This window comes from Globicephala melas, chromosome 18, assembly GCF_963455315.2.
Source record: "Globicephala melas chromosome 18, mGloMel1.2, whole genome shotgun sequence".
Lineage (NCBI taxonomy): Eukaryota > Metazoa > Chordata > Mammalia > Artiodactyla > Delphinidae > Globicephala > Globicephala melas.
The window spans coordinates 50,480,497-50,503,267 of record NC_083331.1 but is presented as its reverse complement, the minus strand read 5'-3'; the positions used below and the strand labels follow the sequence as shown (position 1 = coordinate 50,503,267).

Below are 22,771 nucleotides of genomic sequence, written 5' to 3'. Positions count from 1 at the left end.
GTAAACAACATTATACTATCCTTGATGCTTTGGATTTTTTCTGTTGCTTTTTCTTGTGATTTATTGAGTTAAATATTTGGCTTTTGTTGAATTGTACTTGTTTCTGAGTAACTATATTTAAAATTATGAATTTCACTCTAAGAGTTAGCATAGATATTTTTCACAAATACTGATATATATGGTATTTTCATTATCATACAAGAAAAATTTTCGTAATCTCTGCACTGGCAATTCTGGCAACCCTGTCCAACAGGGTTGGTAACAAAATATTCTTCGCTGTTGGACCACACTACTCCACCGCCACCCTCTCCCTTCCCTCCAGACTGATATTGACTAACACAACGGGAAAACTTAAATAGGTATTGAATGATTTTAAAATAAGCACAAGTTTCTTTTTTCAAAAATGTGAAATAAAATCTTTCAATAACAAAAACAGAAAAGAAAAGGAAGCGTTAGATAGGCAAGGTGTGCCAAGATCCCATGCTTGCCTTCTTTAGGGAGAGGATAGACTGTAATGAGGAATTAAAAGGGGACTACAATTAGAGTGTGAAAATTTTAATGTGATGTAATATATACTAGTTATGTTTGCTGATTTGGTTTAATGTGTTTTGCTGATCATTTATTGTTAATCTAGCTTTCAATAAATGGGCTTGGGACATTACATAACAGACATACAATATGTAATATGCTAGGAGGTGATAACGTGCTGTGATAAAGGAAAAAGAGGTCAAGGGGGCTCTTGCTCTTCAGCAAGGTCCTCTCTTATAATTATCTTCTTCCTCTTATAATTATCACAGGCTGTCTTCCTATTGTCCTTCAGCAGCCAGTCACGGAGGAACCTAAAAAATGTTGCAGTGCAGGTACACATTATTATGTTGCTAGAGACTTTGTTCCTTGTGACCTGATGATCAGAGAGCCAGGCCCTAACGAAGAACAGTGGCATCTTCCCGCGTTGAATCTTGCTATCATCTTACACACGGCTTCCTAGCTCAGTTTTGTGGAGGGCTGCCTGGGCTTCACTGCCTTCTAGTCTCTTACACATGGGTCAGATCCTTGAAAAGACATCTATGTTTGGATGAAAAATTACTTTCTTTTTATTTTTGAGGGAGGGAAGGTGCATGATTCAAGTTATGATTTTGCACCTAAGGACAGTTCTAACTTTAAGAAAACCCAGTATCCCCAAAATCCAAACTTTTAAAACAAGCTAACCAGGTAGCAGTTAAAAAGATGCCTCCACTTACAAAAGGCTTCACCAGAGTTTTCTTTTAAATAGCCATCTACTCCCTTACACTTTCCTCATTGTGTTTCAGAAAGCAACTTACAAATTTCAGGAGTCTACTTTATAAAGGCGGTTTTTAAAAAATCACCTGTAATCCCAGAGTTAACACTGTCACCATTCGGCTTTAATTCCCCGCAGTTTTAAAAGACACCTTATGCATACATGATGAATATTATTATGCTATACCTGTCATGGTCTATATGGTGTGTATTATTACAAGCTGTATTCTACCCCCTCGGGTTACGCGGCGCAGGTGTGGCCATAGGAGTTCCCGCCTCGCGCGCGGAGGTGTGTCCGCTGCAGCAGCTACCGTTTATCCTTCGGCCCGAGCCAGCTGCTGGGTTACAGCCGGTTCCAGAGACTCGCCCTTCTTTCTTCTCGCTGCTCCACCTCCCTAAACTTACAGTTTCCACCGCAGAGAGTCTCTTAGGCATCTAGCTGGCTCCAGCCCTCCCACCGTCGGTTTCAAGACGAAAAACCCCGAAAAGCCGCAGTCACGTATCCGGGAGGAAAGCGGCAGACACTCCAGCCTGAACCAGGTGACTGAGGCCCGCGGCCGCGCGGGGCGGGGCGCGCTCCCGAATGGGCGCGGCCTCCTCCCGCCCCCCGCCTCGCCCTCCGCGGACGCGCCGCGGCGGAGACGCGCCCGCCCCCCTCAGCGGAGACGCGCCAGGGGAAGCGGGCGGCTGCGAAGGCGGGCGCCATTTTGGACTCAGTGTCTGGCCCGCGGCGCAGAGGACCTACACGGTGATGGTGGCTGCGGCTCGCTGAAGGCGTCTCTCGCGCGGCGACGAGAGACCTGGGAGAAGGACGCGGACGGCGCGGGACTGAGAAGGGCGGCTTCTCCCTGGGCAGCCAGAGCCGCAAAGGCGGAGCCGCGTTGGCGCCCGCCCCGGGACCAGCGCTTCGGATGCGGGTGGAGCGCGGGGCGCCGCGGCAGCGGGAGCGCAAGGCGCGGGGCCTCATGTGAGAGTCGCGAGCCAAGCCGCCCGCGGAGCCCGGGGTGGAGTGTGGGGGAAGCCGCCCCCGGCAGCAGGTAACTGCCGAGGGCCAGAGCCCCGGGGCGTGGGCGGGGCCGGGGAGGGTCGCCGACGTGGGCGGGCGGCTGGGCGGGCCGGGGGGCGCGGGGCCCCGGGTGCGCTCGCGTGGCTCCTCGGGAGCGCGGGGCGGGGCGCGGCGCAGCGGACCCTGCCCCGGGGCATTTCCCCGTAGAGCCTGCTTCAAAACAAGTCAACAAGGCGTGGTGCGTGCGCGGCGGCGGCCTGCAGCAGTCTCCCCGCGACACGTCCGAGCCTGTCGCCCGGCTTTGTTAACCCTCGGCGGGGGCTGGTGACCGACACGGTTGAGCTTGCGCTCTGTCCGGCTCTTCCCGGTGTCGGCTAAGGCCGTGCTTGTAGCTTGAGAAATGAGGGGCATTAAGATGTCAAAACAGACTGCCCGGGGTAGGGCGCAGCAGAAATGTCAGGGAAAGCCAATCCGTGGAGGTGGCGCGGGAGGAGGGGACGCCCGGGCCGCTCGTAGCCACGTGGAAAAGTTGGTCAACTTGTGATTAGCAGCTTCGCGCCTGCTTTGAGCAAGAGCACCCCTTTCAGATGGGGTTGCGTGCAGGGATCGGGAAAACAGCCTGTTAAATGATTGGCCTGTATCTCCAGGCTAAGAGATGAGCTATTTTGTTGCTGATCATGTCCAATGGAACGGCCCAGATCTTTTAATTAGAGTCGTCTTCCTTCTACTCCTGAAATCTTTATAAACACGCCATCAACTTCTAGTATCTACAAATGATCGCACCACCACACTCTCTGATACCATCTAGTCCTGAGTTAAGCTCTTTGCGCTGTTTTAGTCTTGTGTTCCAGCCAAAGAATGCATATTAATTGTGATATTAGTCAAAGAAGAACATAAATGGAAAGGAAGTGTGTTGCCCAAAACAGGCTTTTTAGAGCTAACTACAAATGGGCTTTTAAAATTACTACCAGTGCAATGTACTAAAAATACAACGAGGGGCACGCGGCTAAGTGTTTTCCTCTGCTGCTCTTCAACTGATGTTCAAGTGGACTGCTTCTTTCAGAGTGTATGGAAATGTGAAGAGTAAATTGCATAATTCCCTGTGCTGCTCAACGAGGCTGGAGTCTTTCCTCATTAGTTTGCTTTTTGATGCTTCGTAGCAGTATAAGTCCCTCACCAGATGCTTTTAGGGGCCTAAGTTGCATCGATTATTTGGGGCCTGGAAAAGTTACAGTTTGAACTGAACTGCCGGAGGCATGAAGAGGCCTAGTTCGGGTGCTCTACAAAATCTAAGAGATGTTGATCATCCAGCTTCTCCTCTGCACTCCTGTTCAAGTGTGAGAGGTATTTTCACTTTGACTAAAAGTAGGAGATAAGATAATCCATTGAAGTAAATTCTTTGCAGACTGGTGGATGCTCAAAATTGTTTAACTTTCTGTATAACAGCTTCATGTGTAAATAGATTTAATAAAATACTTTTGAAAGCAATGTAAATTTTTGCATGAATAAATGAGATCATCGTGGAAAAAATTAGACATTAAAATTTTTTCTTAGGTGCCCACTATGAGCTCACATTTTTATGCATACATGAGGATAATACAGAGACATTTATATTGGCATTTGGTCTTACATTTTTTCTATTGCTTAGTATACTGTAATTCTGACATATTACAGTCATATATTGATAATTTACAGACTAGTCATAGACTAGTAAGTGCTTAAAATATACTTTGGTGATCATATAGTGTTATATATCTAGACCAAGAGATACTTTTCCTCAATGTTGCATACTTTTTTTTGATATGTCAACTTTTTTCTCCCCTCAATTTGGAAAGGTATTGAAATATACTTTATTTAAAAACAAGACTGCAACAGACAAAAGAAGGTATTTGTTAGGATCAGCAAAGATAACTGTGTAAAAAAGGCTGTCATTTTTGTTTATATGGCCATATACTTTAAAGTAAAATGAATCATTCTGTCTTTTTTTTTTTTGCGGTACACGGGCCTCTCACTGTTGTGATCTCTCCCATTGCGGAGCACAGGCTCCGGATGCGCAGACTCAGCGGCCATGGCTCAAGGGCCCAGCCGCTCTGCGGCATGTGGGATCCTCCTGGACCTGGGCACGAACCCGTGTCCATGCATCGGCAGGCAGACTCTCAACCACTGCGCCACTAGGGAAGCCCGAATCATTCTGTCTTTAAGTTGAATAGTTCTGGTTTTAGAAGACTTTTCTCCAGAAATAGATCAGCATTCTTTAATAAGGAGTAGAAATTATAAAGATAACTTCATTATGTTTTTAATCTGTTTCTCAAAATTCTGAGTAGTTTTAGGTAGTCAGAAGAGAAATTATAAGCCCTGAGTAGCAAACTCTTTGTTCTTTGACCCAGATTTTATATGCTAAAACTAAAGTAAGCCTTCAGGATAAGTTAAAGCAGAAAAATGGGTCATAATGACACTGTTATCTCAACCTCTAGTGAGAATTATTCCTAGGAGAGACCTTTTTTAATATTAAATATGACATTGTAGATTATACTGCCTTGTCTCTCAACACATTTTAAAAATGTATTCTTAGATTCAGATGTAAGTTTTAGTCTTCTATAAAACTACCCTCTTGCTATCACCTCTGTCATTCTGTTTTCTCCCTTCCTCTCCCCCTGCACAATATTATATACATAATTTAATTTACTTAACTTAGAGTTGGAAGTAGGAGTAATGAGGAATAGGTGGTTTACTGCACATGTACTAAGACCTCCTGGGCTGATTTTAATGGCATGAAAGTCAGGGTCCTCTGCCATTTTCCTCCAGGCCCTAATCCTCCTTCACAATTTTAGCTAGCTACTAGAGAGAGAGTCTGCAGAGACATATTTGGTTAAGAGCCATGCTTGTGTACATTTGTCCCACACAGGAGTCAGAATTCTTACATACTGATGTGCCAGACGAAGGGAGCTAGAGCTACAAGCCATCCTTTGTGAAAAAGTTGTGACTCTAAATCCAAACCATACCCTGCCAGAACTGCTCTCTAGAGACAAAAGTATTGCAGGCTCTAAACTAAATAGGGATACCAGTGAGTGGTCTGCAGTTACCCCCATTTAGTTAGAGCCTGCAATATTTATTTTTCCAAATAAATCAAAACGAGACCTTTTATCTGATTACAGTTTAATTCACTGACATTAAAAGAAACGTGTAAAATATAGGGAAGCATACTGGCAAAAGAAAAAATCACCTGTAATCCCACCACTATTATTGTCCCACTATTATTATATAATCCCACTATTATAGTTACTATATTAATGTGGTAATCTACTTCCAGTGTATCTTTCTCATACATAAGCTTGCGTTCTCGTTCTCTCTCATACACACTTCATTTTAAAACAAATCTAGGATCATTCTTTGCCCTCTGGTTGGTAACCTCTGTTTCTTGTGTTGCACTTTAATGTCCTTAATACTAGACTGCTTTCCTATACCTGAGTTCAGCAATCATCGATATCTCCTTTCAAAAGCCCTAATAACTGTTTAATTCCTAACAAGAACCCTGCGTATTTCTGTTATTCCCATTTCACAAACTGAAGCACAGGCAAGTCAAGTAATTTGTTCAAGGCCACATAACCAGTGAGAGGCAGAGCCAGGAATTAAACCAGGGAGCTTGATTCCAGAACCCATTCTCTTTAACCGTACTACTGTTTTACACAACAACAACAAAACTACTTTCAAAAAATCAAATGGAATGCAGGTCATACAAACAGATAGAATAAACACTTAACTCTCATTCAAAAATACAACTTGGATAAAACATTGCAACAGCAAGTGATGTGTTGGAAGAAGCAGCCACATTCCAGACCAAATACGCACAGTGGGGATGAGTTTGCTCATTTTAAGCAGAGATTGGGTCTGGCAGTAACACATATCACAGGCTACCCAGTGTGGAGAGATCTGTTGATTACTTAATTCAGGTCTTCTCTGGAGGTTCCTGGGACTCTGCCATGAATTCAGGAATTCAAATATAGTAGGTACCCTTAGATGACTTTTAAGAAATCTTGAGAAAGTGTCACTGTAGGTTCTCTTTTACATTCCTTCTAGTTGACTGCAACTTTTGAAATATAAATTCTTGGTTTAGCTTCAAAATTATGATCAACTTCTCCCCCCAGGTAGTACAGTACAAATGTTTAAAAGCACCTACCAAAGACATAAGTTTGTAAAACGACAGTTGGTCTCTGCTGGCGTTTTTCATTATATTTTGTTTTGACATTCGTCTCCTTGAATTCCTGATCCACTTCTTCCTGCATGTTTCTGTTGGTATTTGTAAGCACATGTACACACATCTCAGTGACAGAAGAATGAATTTTGGATTTATTTCTATTGAAAAGTATAAAAAAAAATGATGCATTTTTTCTGAATAGGATGAAACGAGGAGGAGGAAGAGATAGTGACCATAATTCATCAGAAGAAGGTACTGCAGAGAACTCCAAGAAACTGAGGACTACAAATGAGCGTTCTCAGACTTGCGATTGGGGTAATCTCCTTCAGGACGTTATTCTCCAAGTGTTTAAGTATCTGCCTCTTCTTGACCGGGCTCGTGCTTCACAAGTTTGCCGCAACTGGAACCAGGTATTTCACATGCCTGACCTGTGGAGATGTTTTGAATTTGAACTGAATCAGCCAGCTACATCTTATTTGAAAGCAACACATCCAGAGCTGATCAAACAGATTATTAAAAGACATTCAAACCATCTACAGTATGTCAGCTTCAAGGTAATACTTTAAATCCTTCTTTTAAAAATAAAGCATATTTAGTGGCTTTTGTGTCCTAAACCAATACCTCTTCTCATGTCTTTAAACTATTGCCTTTTCAGGGAAAGTGCTGAAAGATTTAGAGTAATCGTGTACCTTAGAGGCGATCATCAATAACTATATTGAGCTAAATTATTCCATTTTATTATAAATGTTACTAATTTCTTAAAAGAGTGGAAGCAACCATTAAATAAACATATACCAAAGCTGTCACATTGAATTACTGTGAACAAATTTGAACCAAAAGAAATAATACAGTAAAATAAATAAAAGATGTGGAAATTTTCACTAAAACTTAATTGTTATTTTTATTTAATAGGACTGAGTTTTGCTTATTGATGGCTTTGTGATATGGAGTTTTTAAAGAAAAAAGAGATACAGAAACTCTCTGTAAAAGGTTTGGATGAGTATATTTTAGAGAGAAATAGACAAAGGTACATGGAAGAATGCCAGACAGAACTGTTTGTTTCTTTTCATTGCCAGCAGGGACGTACTGGAAATTAGGTAGTGATGAGATAAATGAAAAGGGGTGGCTTTTTGAGATGTCCAGAATAGTTTAAGGAATCATAGTGGTTTGTATGAGTACAGAGGCTTGTAGTGTTTTGTTTTGGGGTTGAGTAATGAAATGTGGGTACGTTCACTAAATCCTTAATACACCTGATAATTATTGTTGAAAAGTAACACATGAATACCTGATTTGCCATATGCAGCTGTTGTTAAACACGTCACTTTAACCCATATATAGCAATGGTTCTTAACCCAGAGATCCCTTGCCAAAACTAAAGTCTTATCTGCTTCCAAGACTGTCATTCCTTTTTTTTTTTTTCTTTTTTCTGTGGTACGCGGGCCTCTCACTGCTGTGGCCTCTCCCGTTGCGGAGCACAGGCTCCAGACGCGCAGGCTCAGCGGCCGTGGCTCACAGGCCCAGCCGCTCCGCGGCATGTGGGATCCTCCCGGACCGGGGCACGAACCCGTGTCCCCTGCATCGGCAGGCGGACTCTCAACCACTGCGCCACCAGTGAAGCCCTGTCATTCCTTTTAAAATGGGGATTACCTGTTTATTCTCCCATATGTGTCACAAGAGGAGAGAGACCTGGTGTTGGGAATGGTTGGGTGTATTACGGCTGTCTTTCCAGAAAAATGCACAAAGGCACTTAGGCCACCAAGTGTAGGATTGCTAGATTTAGCAAATAAAAATAGGGGATGCCTAGTTAAATTTGAATTTCAGATAATCAGCGGATAATTTTTAGTGTAAGTATCCCTGGCATTATTTGGGACATACTTAATACTTATTTAATTGGATGTCCTGGATGTTATGTTGCATCCTAACTGAGGACAAGGGTGGGGGAATAGTGGGAGGATAGAACAAACAAAAATCCAGGAACTCCTTATGTGTTGTCCCTCTCCGCCTGCCCATGAGGAAACCTGAAGAGCCTTCCCCTCGGTTTCAGTCATCTTTGAGTTGTCTAAAAGTGTTATAATGGTAAATCCTATAAAAAGATGAGTATAATACATTAATCTCCTAGGTCTAAAGACCAGTGCCATCCAGTGGATTGGCTGGGTCAGTGTTAACCTGTGACACAATTCAGCTGTATCCAACATGTGTAACCTTCACAAAACCATTTGTCCTATAAGCTTAAACATTTTTATTAGGGATTGTTTATTTTTCTGAGGAAATTTCTGTTTTGTAGAAAGAGCCACATCCCAGGATTCTTCTGAGCTCTCCTGATAATATTTGTGTTTAATTCTTCACTGACCATAGGCCAGAGTCTTATAGTCAGAGTTATTAATGTAGAACAGTGGTTCTCAGATTCTATGTGCATCGGAAATGCCTGGAGTGCTTACTGAGACAAAGTTTGCTGGGTTCCAGCGCTCCATTACTGATTCGGATAGTCTGTATTGGGCGTGAGAATGTGCATTTCTAGCAAGTCCCCAGCTGCTGCTGCTGGTCCAGAACAGCAGTTCTCAAAAGAACCGCTGGTGTAGAGAAACGTAGCCAAAGGGTGGGATTGAAAATAGTTCTGAAACTGTGTAATGTAAATTGGTATATCAGTTTTACAACGAGCTCTTCAGGACATTTTTGGGTTAAGGTAATTTACGTCAATCTGGAAATTAAAGGAATATTACTTTTAACTACTCTAAGATGCTTTTTAGCCCAGGGAACAGCTTCCTTTTTGATAGACGAGCTCCTTCTTATATCCTTAAGGAGTTTTTTGGCCATATTTTCCTTCCCCCAGGAAATGTCTATGCAAAAGAGTGCATGGGAGCAGCCACTTCTTGTTTGGTTCAGATTTTCATGCTTGACTAGTTGGACACCCTCATTTTACTTCACATTCATCTTTCAATTAATAACATTAATGGTAAATCCCAGGTTGTGATTCACTGGAACCTTCTGAGTAAATACTCATTCAGTTTGTTTTGAAGCATTTGTACCATAGCCACTGTATTTACATGTATGATCTGATCCACTGCCAAATATATAATTATTTTTCAAAGATTGTAAGTTCATATTTCCATTAGGTTATATAGTCTGTTTGTAATAAGTCAACTTAAAAGCCAGGTCTTTTTAACATTAAATAGATATCTTATCATAGTGAAAGTTAAGCCTTGACAGTTGCCCTTACAGTTTTTCAGGGAGATTCAGAGAAGCTTGACATTGTATGTGAGGGTAGATGATTGAAAGGATAAATATTAATTCTTTAAATTATAATGCAATAAACTAATAACTGTATTTCTTGCTTTTGTAAAGTTAAAATATGCACGGAGAAATGCGACCATATTCATGTGTAAAGGATGTTTTCTTTTCCCAGGTGGACAGCAGCAAAGAATCAGCTGAAGCAGCTTGTGATATATTATCACAACTTGTGAATTGCTCTTTAAAAACACTTGGACTTATTTCAACTGCTCGGCCAAGCTTTATGGATTTACCAAAGGTATCTGCTGGTTTTGTTTTATTAGCTTTTACTGAGAAATCCAGTGAAATCCTACCCATTTCTTGTACTGATAATGAGAATGTAAGAAAAGTGGTATGTAAAATGGAAAACCAGTTACTATTTAGAATGTTAAGTATTAAGATTTTTTAGAGCACTTTTCCTTTTTTAAAAACTTTGTGTTTCCTTATGGGTAATATTAAAGAGTGAGTGAATTTGCAGAGTATTCTATAGGAAGCACTGAAAGAGACTAAGTAAAACTGAGAAATAAGCGTATTAGAAAAAAAGAGACATACAGATGCTCCCTTTTGGACTTTCAGAGCAGATTGGTGAGATTATAATCAAAGAAAAGTAGACAGTGCCAGTATTAAGAGCAGGTAGAGCTCGCCTAGGAAGTCTTCTGGTAAGTGTGTACAGATTTGTTCTTGAGCAGAGTTAGTATAAGTACAGCTTAGATTAATTTACAGACTTTACTTAAAACTTTTTTTTGGTGAAATTTATATAAATTTTATATTCATATATATGTTCTGACATGGTCCTGCATGTAATTCGAGATAGTCTCTTTCTCTAATAACTATTCTCTTAAAATAGAAAAATAAGTGTGCATTTTTAGAAAGGCAACTGATAAAATCCCTGTGTAAGTTAGCTCATGTTCAGTTAGGTTAGTATCCAGCAGTAATCTGTAAGATTTTATCAGAATACGCCACAAACTAAAATATAGACACCCCTTTAAACACCTAATCGTTTAATTTACTAGGATGATTCAGAAAGAAATATGCCTCCTTTTATTGCACTTCACTTTATTGCAGCACTTCACAAATAATGCATTTTTAACAAATTGAAGGTTTGTGGCGTGCAGGCAAGTCACTTGGCACCATTTTTCCAACAGCATTTGCTCACTTCATGTCTCTATGTCACATTTTGGTAATTCTTGCAGTATTTCAGACTTTTTCATTATTGTTTTACTGGTTATAGTGATCTGTGATCAGTGATCTTTGACGTTACTATTGCAAAAAGATGACAGCTTGCTGAAGCCTCAGGTGATGATTAGCATATTTTAGCAATAAAGTATTTTTTAATGTATATACATTGTGTTTTTAAATATAATGCTATTGCATACTTAATAGACTACAGTGTAGTGTAAACATTACTTTTATATGAACTGGGAAACTAGAAAACTTGTGTGACTAGCTTTATTGTAACAGTCGCTTTATTGTGGTAGTCTGGAACCAGTTCCTGCCCTATCTCCGAGGTACGTCTGTATTACTAAATTGAATTTATATTATAACCCAGGCTGTTCAATGGAATATCAGTAACAAATGTATCACCAGTTGATTTCAAAGTCTTAATTAATTTTTTAAAAGGTTCATTGAATATGTACATTTGAGATAAATTGTTTTCCTCATGTGTAACATGAGGGAAATCAGCAAGAGTCTGTTCATGTCAACATTTTAAGGTTCTAAGTATAGGAGTTCAATCACTGTGGTTCTCAAACTTAATATGCATAACAATCATCTGAGGAACTTCTAAGTTTTGGGTATCCTTCCAAATTTCCTTTTCCTAAGAGCAGTCCAGGTGGTTCTGATTAAGATGGTTCATGGCCCTCTAAGAAGCACTGAGTTATGTGGTATAGTAATGCCTTGTTCAAGCTTCATATGGGAAATGAATTATTTTGAATTGATTTTTCTGTGTACATATTGTAGTTAAAATATAAGTACACATACAGTATGTAAAAGATACCATAGTAAAAGGTATGTTGAACATAATTTCCTTCTTTTTTTATTACTCAGGATGATCATTATGCATATCTAGTACTAGTATTATACTTACATGCAGTCATTTTGGTTTTGGGAACTATGGGTGCATCTGGGACTCTTCCTTCCTTATTAAATGGGCCTAGGATGTTTATGCTGTTTTTCTTTCTTTTCTTATTATGGCTTTCGTAGAATATTGAAAGCCTATATTGCTATATCTTGGAAATCCTGGGAGAACTGAAGAGAACGTGAAACAACTGTATTTGACCAGAGCTAACTCTGAGGGAAATGGGAAAAAGAAGTCAGTGATGGAGTCATGCATATACTAATACATATATAGTTGAATTTAATATGGAAATATTAGGAGAAAGATGTTAACATTTAAGTTGTTAAACAGATACTTAATCAAAATTTAAGTAGTTATTTAATCACAGTAGGAAAAAAGTAATTTAGGGAATGTGACCAAGAAGATGTTTCGTTGTACTTTCTTGGCTACTACTTGTACTACTTGGCCCTCATCCCTCCCTTTCACTGCTGTAGTGAGTCCATTGGTTATGGCTTATTAGCTCTGATCCAGAGTCCCATACTTTGTGCTTTAATTCCTATTTCCTACAATGGTTAGGAAATGGTTTCCTACAGTGGTCTTTAGGTCAGATTCTGTGTCCAACAGAATATTACATATATAGATAATTGTAGATAATTTAGCAAATTTAAAGGAGTTTTTTTTTTTTTAATATTTATTTATTTGGGTGCTCCAGCCCTTAGCTGCGGCACACAGGATCTTTAGTTGCGACATGCAAACTCTTAGTTGTGGCATGTGGGCTCTAGTTCGCTGACCCGGGATCAAACCTGGGCCCCCTGCATTGGGAGCACATAGTCTTAGCCACTGGACCACCAGGGAAGTCCCTAAAGGAGTTTTAAGTTTGGAATTTTATTTAGTTATGATTTTTATTATTTTAGAATCAAATTTTGTATGAGCTTCCATATTCCAAATAAGTCTTTCATAGCTTCTAGGTTGATTGACTGTTGTTTTAATTTTTGATGATTTTGCTAATAGTTATTAACTATTTTAGTGGTCATTACTATCACCAAAAAAGAATGCAGTTCAGTGTTAATACACTGGAGTAGGATTTCCAGATAAGGTGATGTGAAGTGTCTGAGAGGTATTCTCATTCTGTGTTCCAGAGTTCCTCTTTTTACTTACCAGTGACTGTTGTGATTCAGAGACACCCATCCTGAGGTTTGAAATCTTTTTTCCCCCACGTAAAAAGGTCGTTCTCAAAGATGGTGGGAAGTCACCTCTCTTTTTTACCATATTCCCACAACAGAGTGAGGGGCTGCTACCCCAAAACAGTTGTGAAATACGTTAGGGTTCAGATGAACTATGTGTGTATTATATGAAAACCCCTCAATTCTCATTTGTAAAAATTGAAACAGTGTTTCAATTTTTTTGTTTTTCAGTCTCACTTTATCTCTGCACTGACGGTTGTGTTTGTAAACTCCAAGTCTTTGTCCTCCCTTAAGATAGATGACACCCCAGTAGATGATCCCTCCCTCAAAGTACTAGTGGCCAACAACAGTGATACACTCAAGTTGCTAAAAATGAGCAGCTGTCCTCACGTCTCTCCAGCAGGTATGTGTGGCTTTTGCCAGATAATATTTTAGTAAAATGTATTGATGTGTTTATCAAATTAAGGAGAATTATGATCATTAACCTTGAAGGTGAGTTCATATGATTATTTCCTCTCTATTGAATAAAAATATTTTTATTGTTATAATACAGTAGCATAAATTCTGTAGCATTCCTAGTGTAGCCACTTACTTTCAACTTATTTTCTAATCTTTTTATTTGGCAATTTGTGTCCAACCTGTGCTAGAAAATGGATAAATTAAAAAAATAAAAGGAAAGGACACTGCGAGGTCAGCCTGAGATGGCCCTTTAGGTAAAGTAGAATTTTCTCTAATTGTGGTTGAGCTAACAGGGTAGGTTTTGAGTCATAGAAATCTCACAGTTGCTTTTTGTCTCACTATGTGGAGGGAGAGGAGTTGTGCTGAAGTTATTACCTTACATTTTGCAAAATAGTCCTTTTCCTAAGTTGAGTTTTAGAGCCGAGTGCATCAAATGGAGGAGCAGCATTATTAATGCTCTTCCCAGCTTTTCTTGTATAGACTAAGCATTACTAGATTATTCACTTTGAGAGCATTTAAATTCCAAATGGTTTGTATTATAAAGCAGTTATAAACCTACACTTTGTGTTAGTCTGATGCTTCATTCCTGACTCATCCTCCAACTGTTGACATCTCTCCCAACCATTTTGCTGTGTTACTTTGGAAAACCTGTTTTGATCTCTTTACAGAACACCTCCCACCTTTTTGCCATAACTAAAGCCTGGCCTTCCCCCAAGAAAATGATTCCTTCTTGGATGGAGATTACTTTCTATCCTCCCATGTCTCCCACACGGAGGGTGTGGTGATGGGAATGGTGAGGTCTATTGCAGTGTTTTCCTATCTTTTTCTGCCGCTTCTAGATTATCATTGAAGGTGATAATCTAAATAAAATAGAAGTTAAGAAGATCGGGCATTGGCAGCTCCTTATGTGACCATGGTCACATTTTACTGTCTACCGTATATAGGTTCCTGTGAGAGTACAGTCCATACTTCATAGTGTACAAAGATCTTTGTATCCTGACCCCCACCTCTCTCTTTAATCTTGTTTGCTTTTTACTCATGTGTAGCTTTTATTTGAGCCCTATGTAACAACAGTTCTTTGTATGTGTGTGTGGCCAGTACACTGTACCTTGGAGAATGCCTCTATAAAAAAATTTTTTTTTACTTCTTCACCTGGCTAACTCCAGTCCAGCCTTCAAAATTTAGTTCAGCTGTTCCAGTTTCTTCCTCCTCCCGTCTGGTTTAGAAGCCCCACTTGCTGTTTCCATAGCACTCTCAACATAGCTTGTAGCACTTACCACACTGTACGAGAACCTTTGGGTCTCTGGTTTCTCTGTGAAACTGAGCTCATTATTCTCTTTATCCTGGTACATCTCATGCTCATTTATTTTTATTAAATATACAGATCAGTGCTCATAATATAGTATAAGCTTGCTTGGTCTTACTGAGCTTTAATGGCATTTGGATTAGTTGTTGGGAAGGGGAGAGAAAGAGCACCTGTAATACTTTAAGAGTATAAACACAGGATTTAATATAAAATTTAACACTTACGTATTTTTTTTCTATCCATATTTTGTATATTTAGATAGTTTCTTTCTCTAAGTTGTAATTAAGGGCAATTTTCTATGCCTTTTTCTTCACTGAACAGTTTTTCAGTTCAATTTTTATCAAAAAATGTTTCCCATTTCATATAGTCCTTATAATTGTCTATTACTGGACCTCTAAGCACCATTTGACACTAGTGACTTGATTTTCCTCCTTCCTCTCTGATAGTTCCTACTGTGTTTCCTTTGCTAGTTTCTCTTTTCATTCCTTAAATTTTGGTGTTTCACTGTGTTCCGTACTGGGCCCTTTATTGTTTTATTCTGTAAACTCTGGGCTGTGTCAGCTTCATCAGTGGCTTCAGTTATGTTCTATATGTTAACACCTCCTACTTTTAGTGTTTCTGGAACTCCAGAGCTATGTGTTGAGCTGCTGATGGCCTAGTGCCTCTAGAATGTCTCACTGGTACGTCAGATTAATGAACTTCCTTTTCCCCCTATTGAAATCTCTTGCTTCTCCCTTTTTACTGTCTCAGTGAATGGTACTGCTTGTTTGGTTGTCAGGGACCGAACAGATATCCTTGATTTCTTCTACCCTTACTTTCTACATCCCTTTAGTCACTGAGGTCTAGTGACTCCATCACTGATATATGCTTTGAATCTCTATGCTATTTACTGAATGTTTGTGGTGTTCTCCTCCACCCCTCACTCACTGCCCCAGTTCACATGTTGAAGCCCTACTCCCCAGTGTTTGAAAGTGGGTTGGGAGGTATTTAGGTCATAAGGAAGAAATCCTCATAAATGGGATTAGTGCCCTTCTAAGAAGGGATAGGAAAGATGATCTGATCTCTCTTTCTGCCATGTGAAGACACAGCAAGAAGCCAGAAAGAGTTCTGGCCTCACCAGAACCCAACCTCGCTGGCACCCGATCTTGGACTTCCAGCCTCCAGAACTGTGAGAAATAAATGTTTATTGTTTAAGCCACCCAGTCTGTGGTGTTCTGTTAAGCAGCTGAAACTAATACACTCTACCTTTCTTCATGTCCACTCTAATCTAGCCCTGTGAGCTTTGTGAGTACCCTCTTAACTGATCTCCTAACTTGCAGTCTTGCTCTTCTCTAATTTGATTTCCATGGTATAGCCAGAGTAATCTTTCTAACATATACATCTGATTTTTTTCCCTCCAGTTTCCTTCAAAACTTCTCACTATACTTTAGGTAAGTTCCAAACTCCTTACTGAGGCTGACAAGGTCCCATATGATCTGGTCCTTGCCTGTCTATTGGATTTCGGCCTTTAAGATATTCTCTTACTTACATACTGTATGTTGAGCTCCCTTCATTTCTTACAGTGCTTGTGTTTTCGTCCATGTCTGAGTATTCGCACAGAAATGCTATTCTCTTTCCTTCTTTACTCGCCTTTTGCCCTAGCTTGATCCTTCTAAATTCTGTAGGTCTGTGTTAGTTCCAGAAATTCTTCCCTGATTTCCTTGCTGTGACTCCCAGAGCATTCTTGTTTAATTATCTGCTGGCTTCTGTTAGGATAAGGATGTTTTGTTTCTGTTGACTCTTTACCATCCTAGCACCAGTTGTTAACATATAAGACACTCATTAATTATCAGCTGAACTAATGAACATTTAGCTACTTAGTTTTCTGTCTTGTTGATAGGCCAACATTTGCCTCATAGTTCTTTTACAGTTGATCACTTAACTTGTTTCTGCTATTTGCTGTGATTTAAAAAATGAACTGTTTTAGCATATAGTCTGCTTCTGTTAATTTCTTCTTTTGGACAAATTATTTAGAAGTGGAAGAGCTAGGTCAAAGGGTTTAGATTTTTTTAATGCTTCTTGCTGTGTTTTTTTCCAACATGAGTTGTATAAGTTTATACACCACCACCAATGGATTTCTGTACCAGTTTTATAACAGCTTTATTGAGATATAATTCATATATCGTACAGTTTACAATGTATTGACTTTTAGTGTATTGACAGAGTAGTGCATCCATCACTACAGTGACTTTTAAAAAACTTTTACTATCCCCAAAAGTACCTCTTAGCTGTCACTCCCCAAAACCCTCATTCCAACCAGCCCTACGCAATCACTAATCTACTTTCTGTCTCTGTAGATGTACCTATTTTGGACATTTCATGTACATGGAACCGTATGTGGTCCTTTGTGACTGGCTTCTTTCACTTAGTGTGATGTTTTCAAGGTTCATCCATGTTGTAGCATGTATCAGTATTTCTCTTCTTATTGCCAAATAATATTGCATTTATGGATAATACCACATTTTTCTGTTGATCAGTTGATGGATATTTGGGTTGTTTCTACCTTTTGGCTATTATGAATAATGCTGTGAAAATGTATATGCAAGTTTTTGTGTGGACACTTTAATTTCTCTTGGGTGTATAACAAGAATTAGAATTGCTGAATCATGTAGTAACTCTGTTTAACCATTTGAGGAACTGCTAGACTGTTTTCCAAAGCAGCTGCATCATTTTACATTTCCACTAGCAGTGTACGAGGGCTCCAACTTTTTCACATCCTCATCAACACTTATTTGTCTTTTTGAGTATAGCCATCCTAGTGAATGTAAACTGGTATCTTGTGGTTTTGATTTGTATTTTCTTGATGACTCAGATGTCTTTTCATGTGCTTATTGATCACGTGTATATCTTCCTTGGAGAGATGTCTATTCAGATCCTTTGCCTATGTTTCAGTTAGGTTACTTGTCTTTGTATTATTGAGTTGTAATAGTTTACCAGTTTTATCTTTGTCACTATTTCGTGTTAAGTATTTAAGCACTTGTAACTGTGTGTTTTCTATTGCTGCATAACCAACAGCTGCAAATATAGCAGCTTTAAGCATCACCCGTTTATTAGCATCCCAGTTCTGTAGGTCAGAGCTAGAGGCATGGCTCAGCAGGCTTCTCTGTTTAGCTAGAGAAGCTCTGAATCTGACTTCCTCTTCTGCAACCAGCCAGAGAAAACTGTTTATAGGGCTCATGTGATTAGATTAGGATCGCCTGGCTAATCTTACTTTAAAGCTAACTGTGCTGTCTATAGTATAACAAAAATCATGGGAGTGATCATCTTACCACATTCACAGGTTCTGGAGGTTAGGGCATGGAATCTTGAAGACAACTTTTAGAATTATGCCTGCCACAAATGTTTTAGTAGTCATTAAATGATACCTCAAAGTTTCTTTTATTTGCGTCTTTGGTTACCATTTCCCATGTGTTTATTTCTTTTTATATCAGGCTTTATGAGATTGCGGAGAACAGAGATGTGTCCAGGTTACCTTGGATGATCAGGGTTTATTTCAAAGTATATCCATACCTTGTGGAGAACAGAAGTTTTGCAGTGGCTGAATAGTGAAGCACAGATGTCTTTTACTCCCTCTTCTGGTGACTCTCTTATACTGGTGGTTCAGTTTATCACGTCATTGACTCTGTTGCCTGTATTCTCCTCCCACAGCTGTATAAAGCTTTGGCTTATTGGTGACCTCCGTCTTGTTGCTTCTTAGGCAGGAGGTGAACACATGCACTTAAGAGTCGCTCAGTCTGTGTTTGAATTCCAGCTTTGCTATCTTTAGCTAGCTGACTCAACTTCAAACTAAAAAAGACACTTATTTTTCTAGATTTTTTTTGAGTATTTGTGGGATAACATATCTAGAACCTAACATATCATACTTGTACAATAAATAGTAGATAATATGTTGTCTGTTTTGTTGTTCCTATCCTTGTTTCTAAACACAGAAAAGAAATGGTTTGAGTGGGTCATTTATCAAGTAGTATCAGGGTGTGTCTCTTTGCGGCAGAGTTCTTACACTAGACCACTTCAGAGATCAGATACTGACCTTTGGTGAAACCTGCTCCTGTGCTAGGGGTTTTGGGCAGTTTTTGAAGCATAGTGCCCGAAGTATAAGGAACCATATAAGGAGTTGCTTTCTGAGAACGTTAGAGCTTTAAAAGTCATGATGTATATTTCCATTAATGTGAATTGAGCAGTTATCTTTTGATTCATCTATCTAGTTGATATCTTGGTATTTTTTTCTTAGAAATTTGACAGGCTTGTTACGTTACTATTAGCAGTTAAACTTTTTGTTCATTTGATGGAAGTCTTTTTTTAAAATTTTTCAGATGTCTTATTTAGTTACATAAATCTCATTTTATCTGGTTTTACCTTATTTTTTTCATTAAGATTAGATTTTGAATTTCAAAAAAATGTCTTTTAGCCTGTCACAATGATCATGTGATTTTTCTTGCTTAACCTATAAACTTAGTGTTAGTCATCAGTTTTTAAAAAAAATATGACACTGTGCATTACTGGGATAAGTCTTATTTAGTCATGGTATATTTTTAAATGATAGTGAATAATTTAAGATTTTTCTGAGTTGGTAAGTGAGCTTCATTTCTTTTAAGGTATCAGATTTAGAATTGGTCTCATTTTCTTACGGACAGAATTGGTAATAGATTTTTAAGTATGTGTGACTTCCTGCTGGTTCAGTCAGTACAACTAGATTGTAAATTGTATAGCTCTGTGGTAACGAAACGTGGTAAAACTTTATTGTAGGCCATGTACTTGATCAAATTCTTGGAGATGGTGGACTTGTAGAAAACTTTATAAGTAACTGGGTCTTCTTTCTTCCAAGGTGTCCTTTGTGTGGCAGATCGGTGTCATGGCTTACGTGAACTGGCCCTGAATTACCACTTGCTAAGCGATGAGTTGCTGCTTGCTCTATCTTCTGAAAAACACGTTCGATTAGAACATTTGCGCATTGACGTGGTCAGTGAGAATCCTGGACAGACACACTTCCATGCTATTCAGAAGAGCAGCTGGGATGCTTTCATCAGACATTCACCCAAAGTGAACTTAGTAATGTATTTTTTTTTATATGAAGAGGAATTTGATCCGTTCTTTCGGTATGAAATACCTGCCACCCATCTTTACTTTGGGAGATCAGTAAGCAAAGATGTGCTTGGCCGTGTCGGAATGACATGTCCTAGACTAGTTGAGCTAGTAGTGTGTGCTAATGGATTACGGCCACTTGATGAAGAGTTAATTCGCATTGCAGAACGTTGCAAAAATCTGTCGGCTATTGGACTAGGGGAATGCGAAGTCTCATGCAGTGCCTTTGTTGAGTTTGTGAAGATGTGTGGTGGCCGCCTGTCTCAATTATCCATTATGGAAGAAGTATTAATTCCTGACCAAAAGTATAGTTTGGAGCAGATTCACTGGGAAGTGTCTAAGCATCTTGGTAGAGTATGGTTTCCAGACATGATGCCCACTTGGTAAAGACCACATGACATAGGGCATGATGAATAATAGCACCTTAATTTTAAGCATATTGTATTATAATAAAAGTTTATTTCCTGTAGGTCTGATATAATTCTACTATTTTGTGGCACAGAAATTTGATATCTTCATTGAGTATATAAGGATTGTTTTTTGGAAGACTCATGGACCAGTTTTGGTCAGAAAACTTCATCTATTTCTTTAGCCTAATAGCAGTTAAATCTCAAAAAATTAGAAAAGTGATTCAGATCTGAAAGTAGTAAAGATTAAACATTTTACAGTCTGAAGGAAACAAAACATATATATTGTAATATCTAATAAGTGAGTACTAATAGGTTTTCCAAAATGTTATGTTCTCTATGCATTTTTTAAAAATGTAAACTTGACATTTTAGGGTCTTCAGTTATACATACACCTGTTATAAGGTGTTTAATATAGCTCAGGAAAGTGAGCATTTTGTGAGAAAAATGTAGGATATATTGTATCTAATGAAAAAGTTTGGTTGAATGTTCTAAAATGTTACAAAGCTGTTGAAAGTAGTATATACAATTAATTGGAACACTTAGAAAAACTGATAAATGTCACACAGTGGTTACTGTAGAAAGATAATAATAAATAGAGCCAAGATCAAATTAAAAGAAAATGAGTGGAATAAAAGGGAGGCAGTGTTTAGCTTTGTATAAACTTTTAGGATTGCTCTGTAATCTGCTAAACTATATAAATTCTTTTCTGTGATACATTACTATGTATGTGGCACTTGGGGCATCATATGTAAAGTAAGGAATGCTTTTACTAGTTCTTCTTGGGTTTATCTTTGTTTAAACTTAGTTTTGAAGTATTACACAATAATTGAAATGAGAAGTTTATTTTAAAAAGCCAAATTGAAATAATTAAAGGTAGAACTTTAAAATGTTTATAAATTGTTTCCATGAAAGAATATTCGTCTCCAGTGAATTTTAGTGATGGCTTATTTTTACATTTTGGAATTATATAGTTATGTAAGTAGAATTTTCAAAAATCATAAAAGCACCAATGTACAGTTCAGCATAAACAGTAAATTTAAAAGAGCATATATTTAAGTTCATAATCATATTTTTGAGTAAATATTGCTCAGTGGACTGGAAAATTTTAATAGAAAAATGTCTGCAGTTTTGTGATAGTTTATTTGGTTAAACTGATATATTATTTAAGTTAGGCAGCATTTTTATTACTTTCATATGAATAAAGGTAATCCATACATTGTAGAAACTGTAAAAATATTGTTTGGGGCTATATTTAGTTTTTTTTAGATATTACATAAACTTGATTCTGAGCACTAGTGCTAGTAGATATTACCCTCCTAAGGGAAATTAGAAGTGATTTACCCCCAGTGGGATGTATTAGTGCTTGAAACTTAGAAGGCATCTTGGTAGATATGGAAGCTAACAGTCTTACGGATCTATTTTTAAAATAGATTACCTTCCTAAGAATCAAGTAAAAAGGTGATTTTCTGCATAATTTATGCTTCCAAAAGTGATGGTATTGAGCGCATATAAATGAGAAGAAAAAAGGCTGGTCCAGACATGGAAATCAAAAGCAATTATTGTAATATTCCTCCCTCTTACTAAACAGTGAAAAACTTTGTACAAGAAATACCTGTGTTAGTGGATGAAACTTTTTTCTTTGAACAGCTTTGGAAAATGGATTTGACAGTATGTAATCAGTTCTACTAACCAAAGCTTTATTTGGAAATTTACTTTCTGTACAAATTGAATTATATAATGCTTGAAAAACTTTAAGTCACTTCTTAAGCAAAATGCATAGCACTTGTTTATACTGTAAAGTATATGTTAAATGCTTTTATCAATTTTAGAATAAAGATAGTTATTAATGCTGTTGTATTATTTTTTAAAACTACCCTAACAAATGTACTTATTTGATTTTAAAACAAGTTAAGCTTACAGATTTATAGTTTTAGTTTCAAATCCATATCTGATGGATGTAATGTTTAATATTAAATATTTATGGTAGAGTGGCCTTTTTGAGATACAAGATTAGGCATTTAGAATAAGAATTTAAAAAACAGATTGTTCAGGAATAGAAATCTTAGTCAGGATCCTTGAAACCAGCTAGCATTTTTAGAGAGAAACACCTTTATATAAATCCATACAATCAGAATAGTTTTTAAACTATTGAAATTATTTTCATCTCCAGCTTCCATAAAATAACTTCGGTTTACCTTGGTAATCTTAATCTGGGCTATTTTATTAACAATATTATCAGTAAAAAGGCATGACTAAAGATAAGTCAATTTACTGCAATCAAAGGAGAATTCTTTATATTTATGGAAAAGCTTAGGATAGAAGGCAAGGGTTGGTATGAAGAAGGCTCAGGCCTGAACTAGGTCCTTTAATAAGCTGTAAAGTAATCTCTACCCCATACACAGCTGGGCACAATCTTTGCACAGATTCCAGCTCAGTTTATCTGTGGGGCTGGTTTTTAAATGTTACCAAGCAGCCAGAAAAATTTTACC

General features: G+C 38.3%; 1 protein-coding gene across 1 annotated transcript; it reads left to right on the top strand.

Moving 5' to 3' along the window:
- Positions 1-1,920: 1,920 nt before the first annotated feature.
- On the top strand, positions 1,921-22,129 carry FBXL3 (F-box and leucine rich repeat protein 3). The gene is made up of 5 exons (XM_030838629.3): positions 1,921-2,315; positions 6,682-7,033; positions 9,883-10,005; positions 13,218-13,389; positions 19,616-22,129. Exons 2-5 carry the CDS (start codon positions 6,683-6,685, stop codon positions 20,257-20,259), a joined length of 1,290 nt encoding a protein of 429 aa, XP_030694489.2. The 5' UTR covers positions 1,921-2,315; position 6,682; the 3' UTR covers positions 20,260-22,129.
- The last annotated feature ends 642 nt before the right edge of the window (positions 22,130-22,771 follow it).

What these genes read in the sequence shown, in the direction of transcription:
- FBXL3 (XM_030838629.3), top strand. Translation starts at nt 6,683, where the DNA reads ATGAAACGAGGAGGAGGAAGAGATAGTGACCATAATTCATCAGAAGAA. An exon ending in GCTTTATGGATTTACCAAAG is followed by an intron (nt 10,006 to 13,217) that starts GTATCTGCTGGT and finishes TTTGTTTTTCAG; the next exon opens with TCTCACTTTATCTCTGCACT. An exon ending in TCCTCACGTCTCTCCAGCAG is followed by an intron (nt 13,390 to 19,615) that starts GTATGTGTGGCT and finishes CTTTCTTCCAAG; the next exon opens with GTGTCCTTTGTGTGGCAGAT.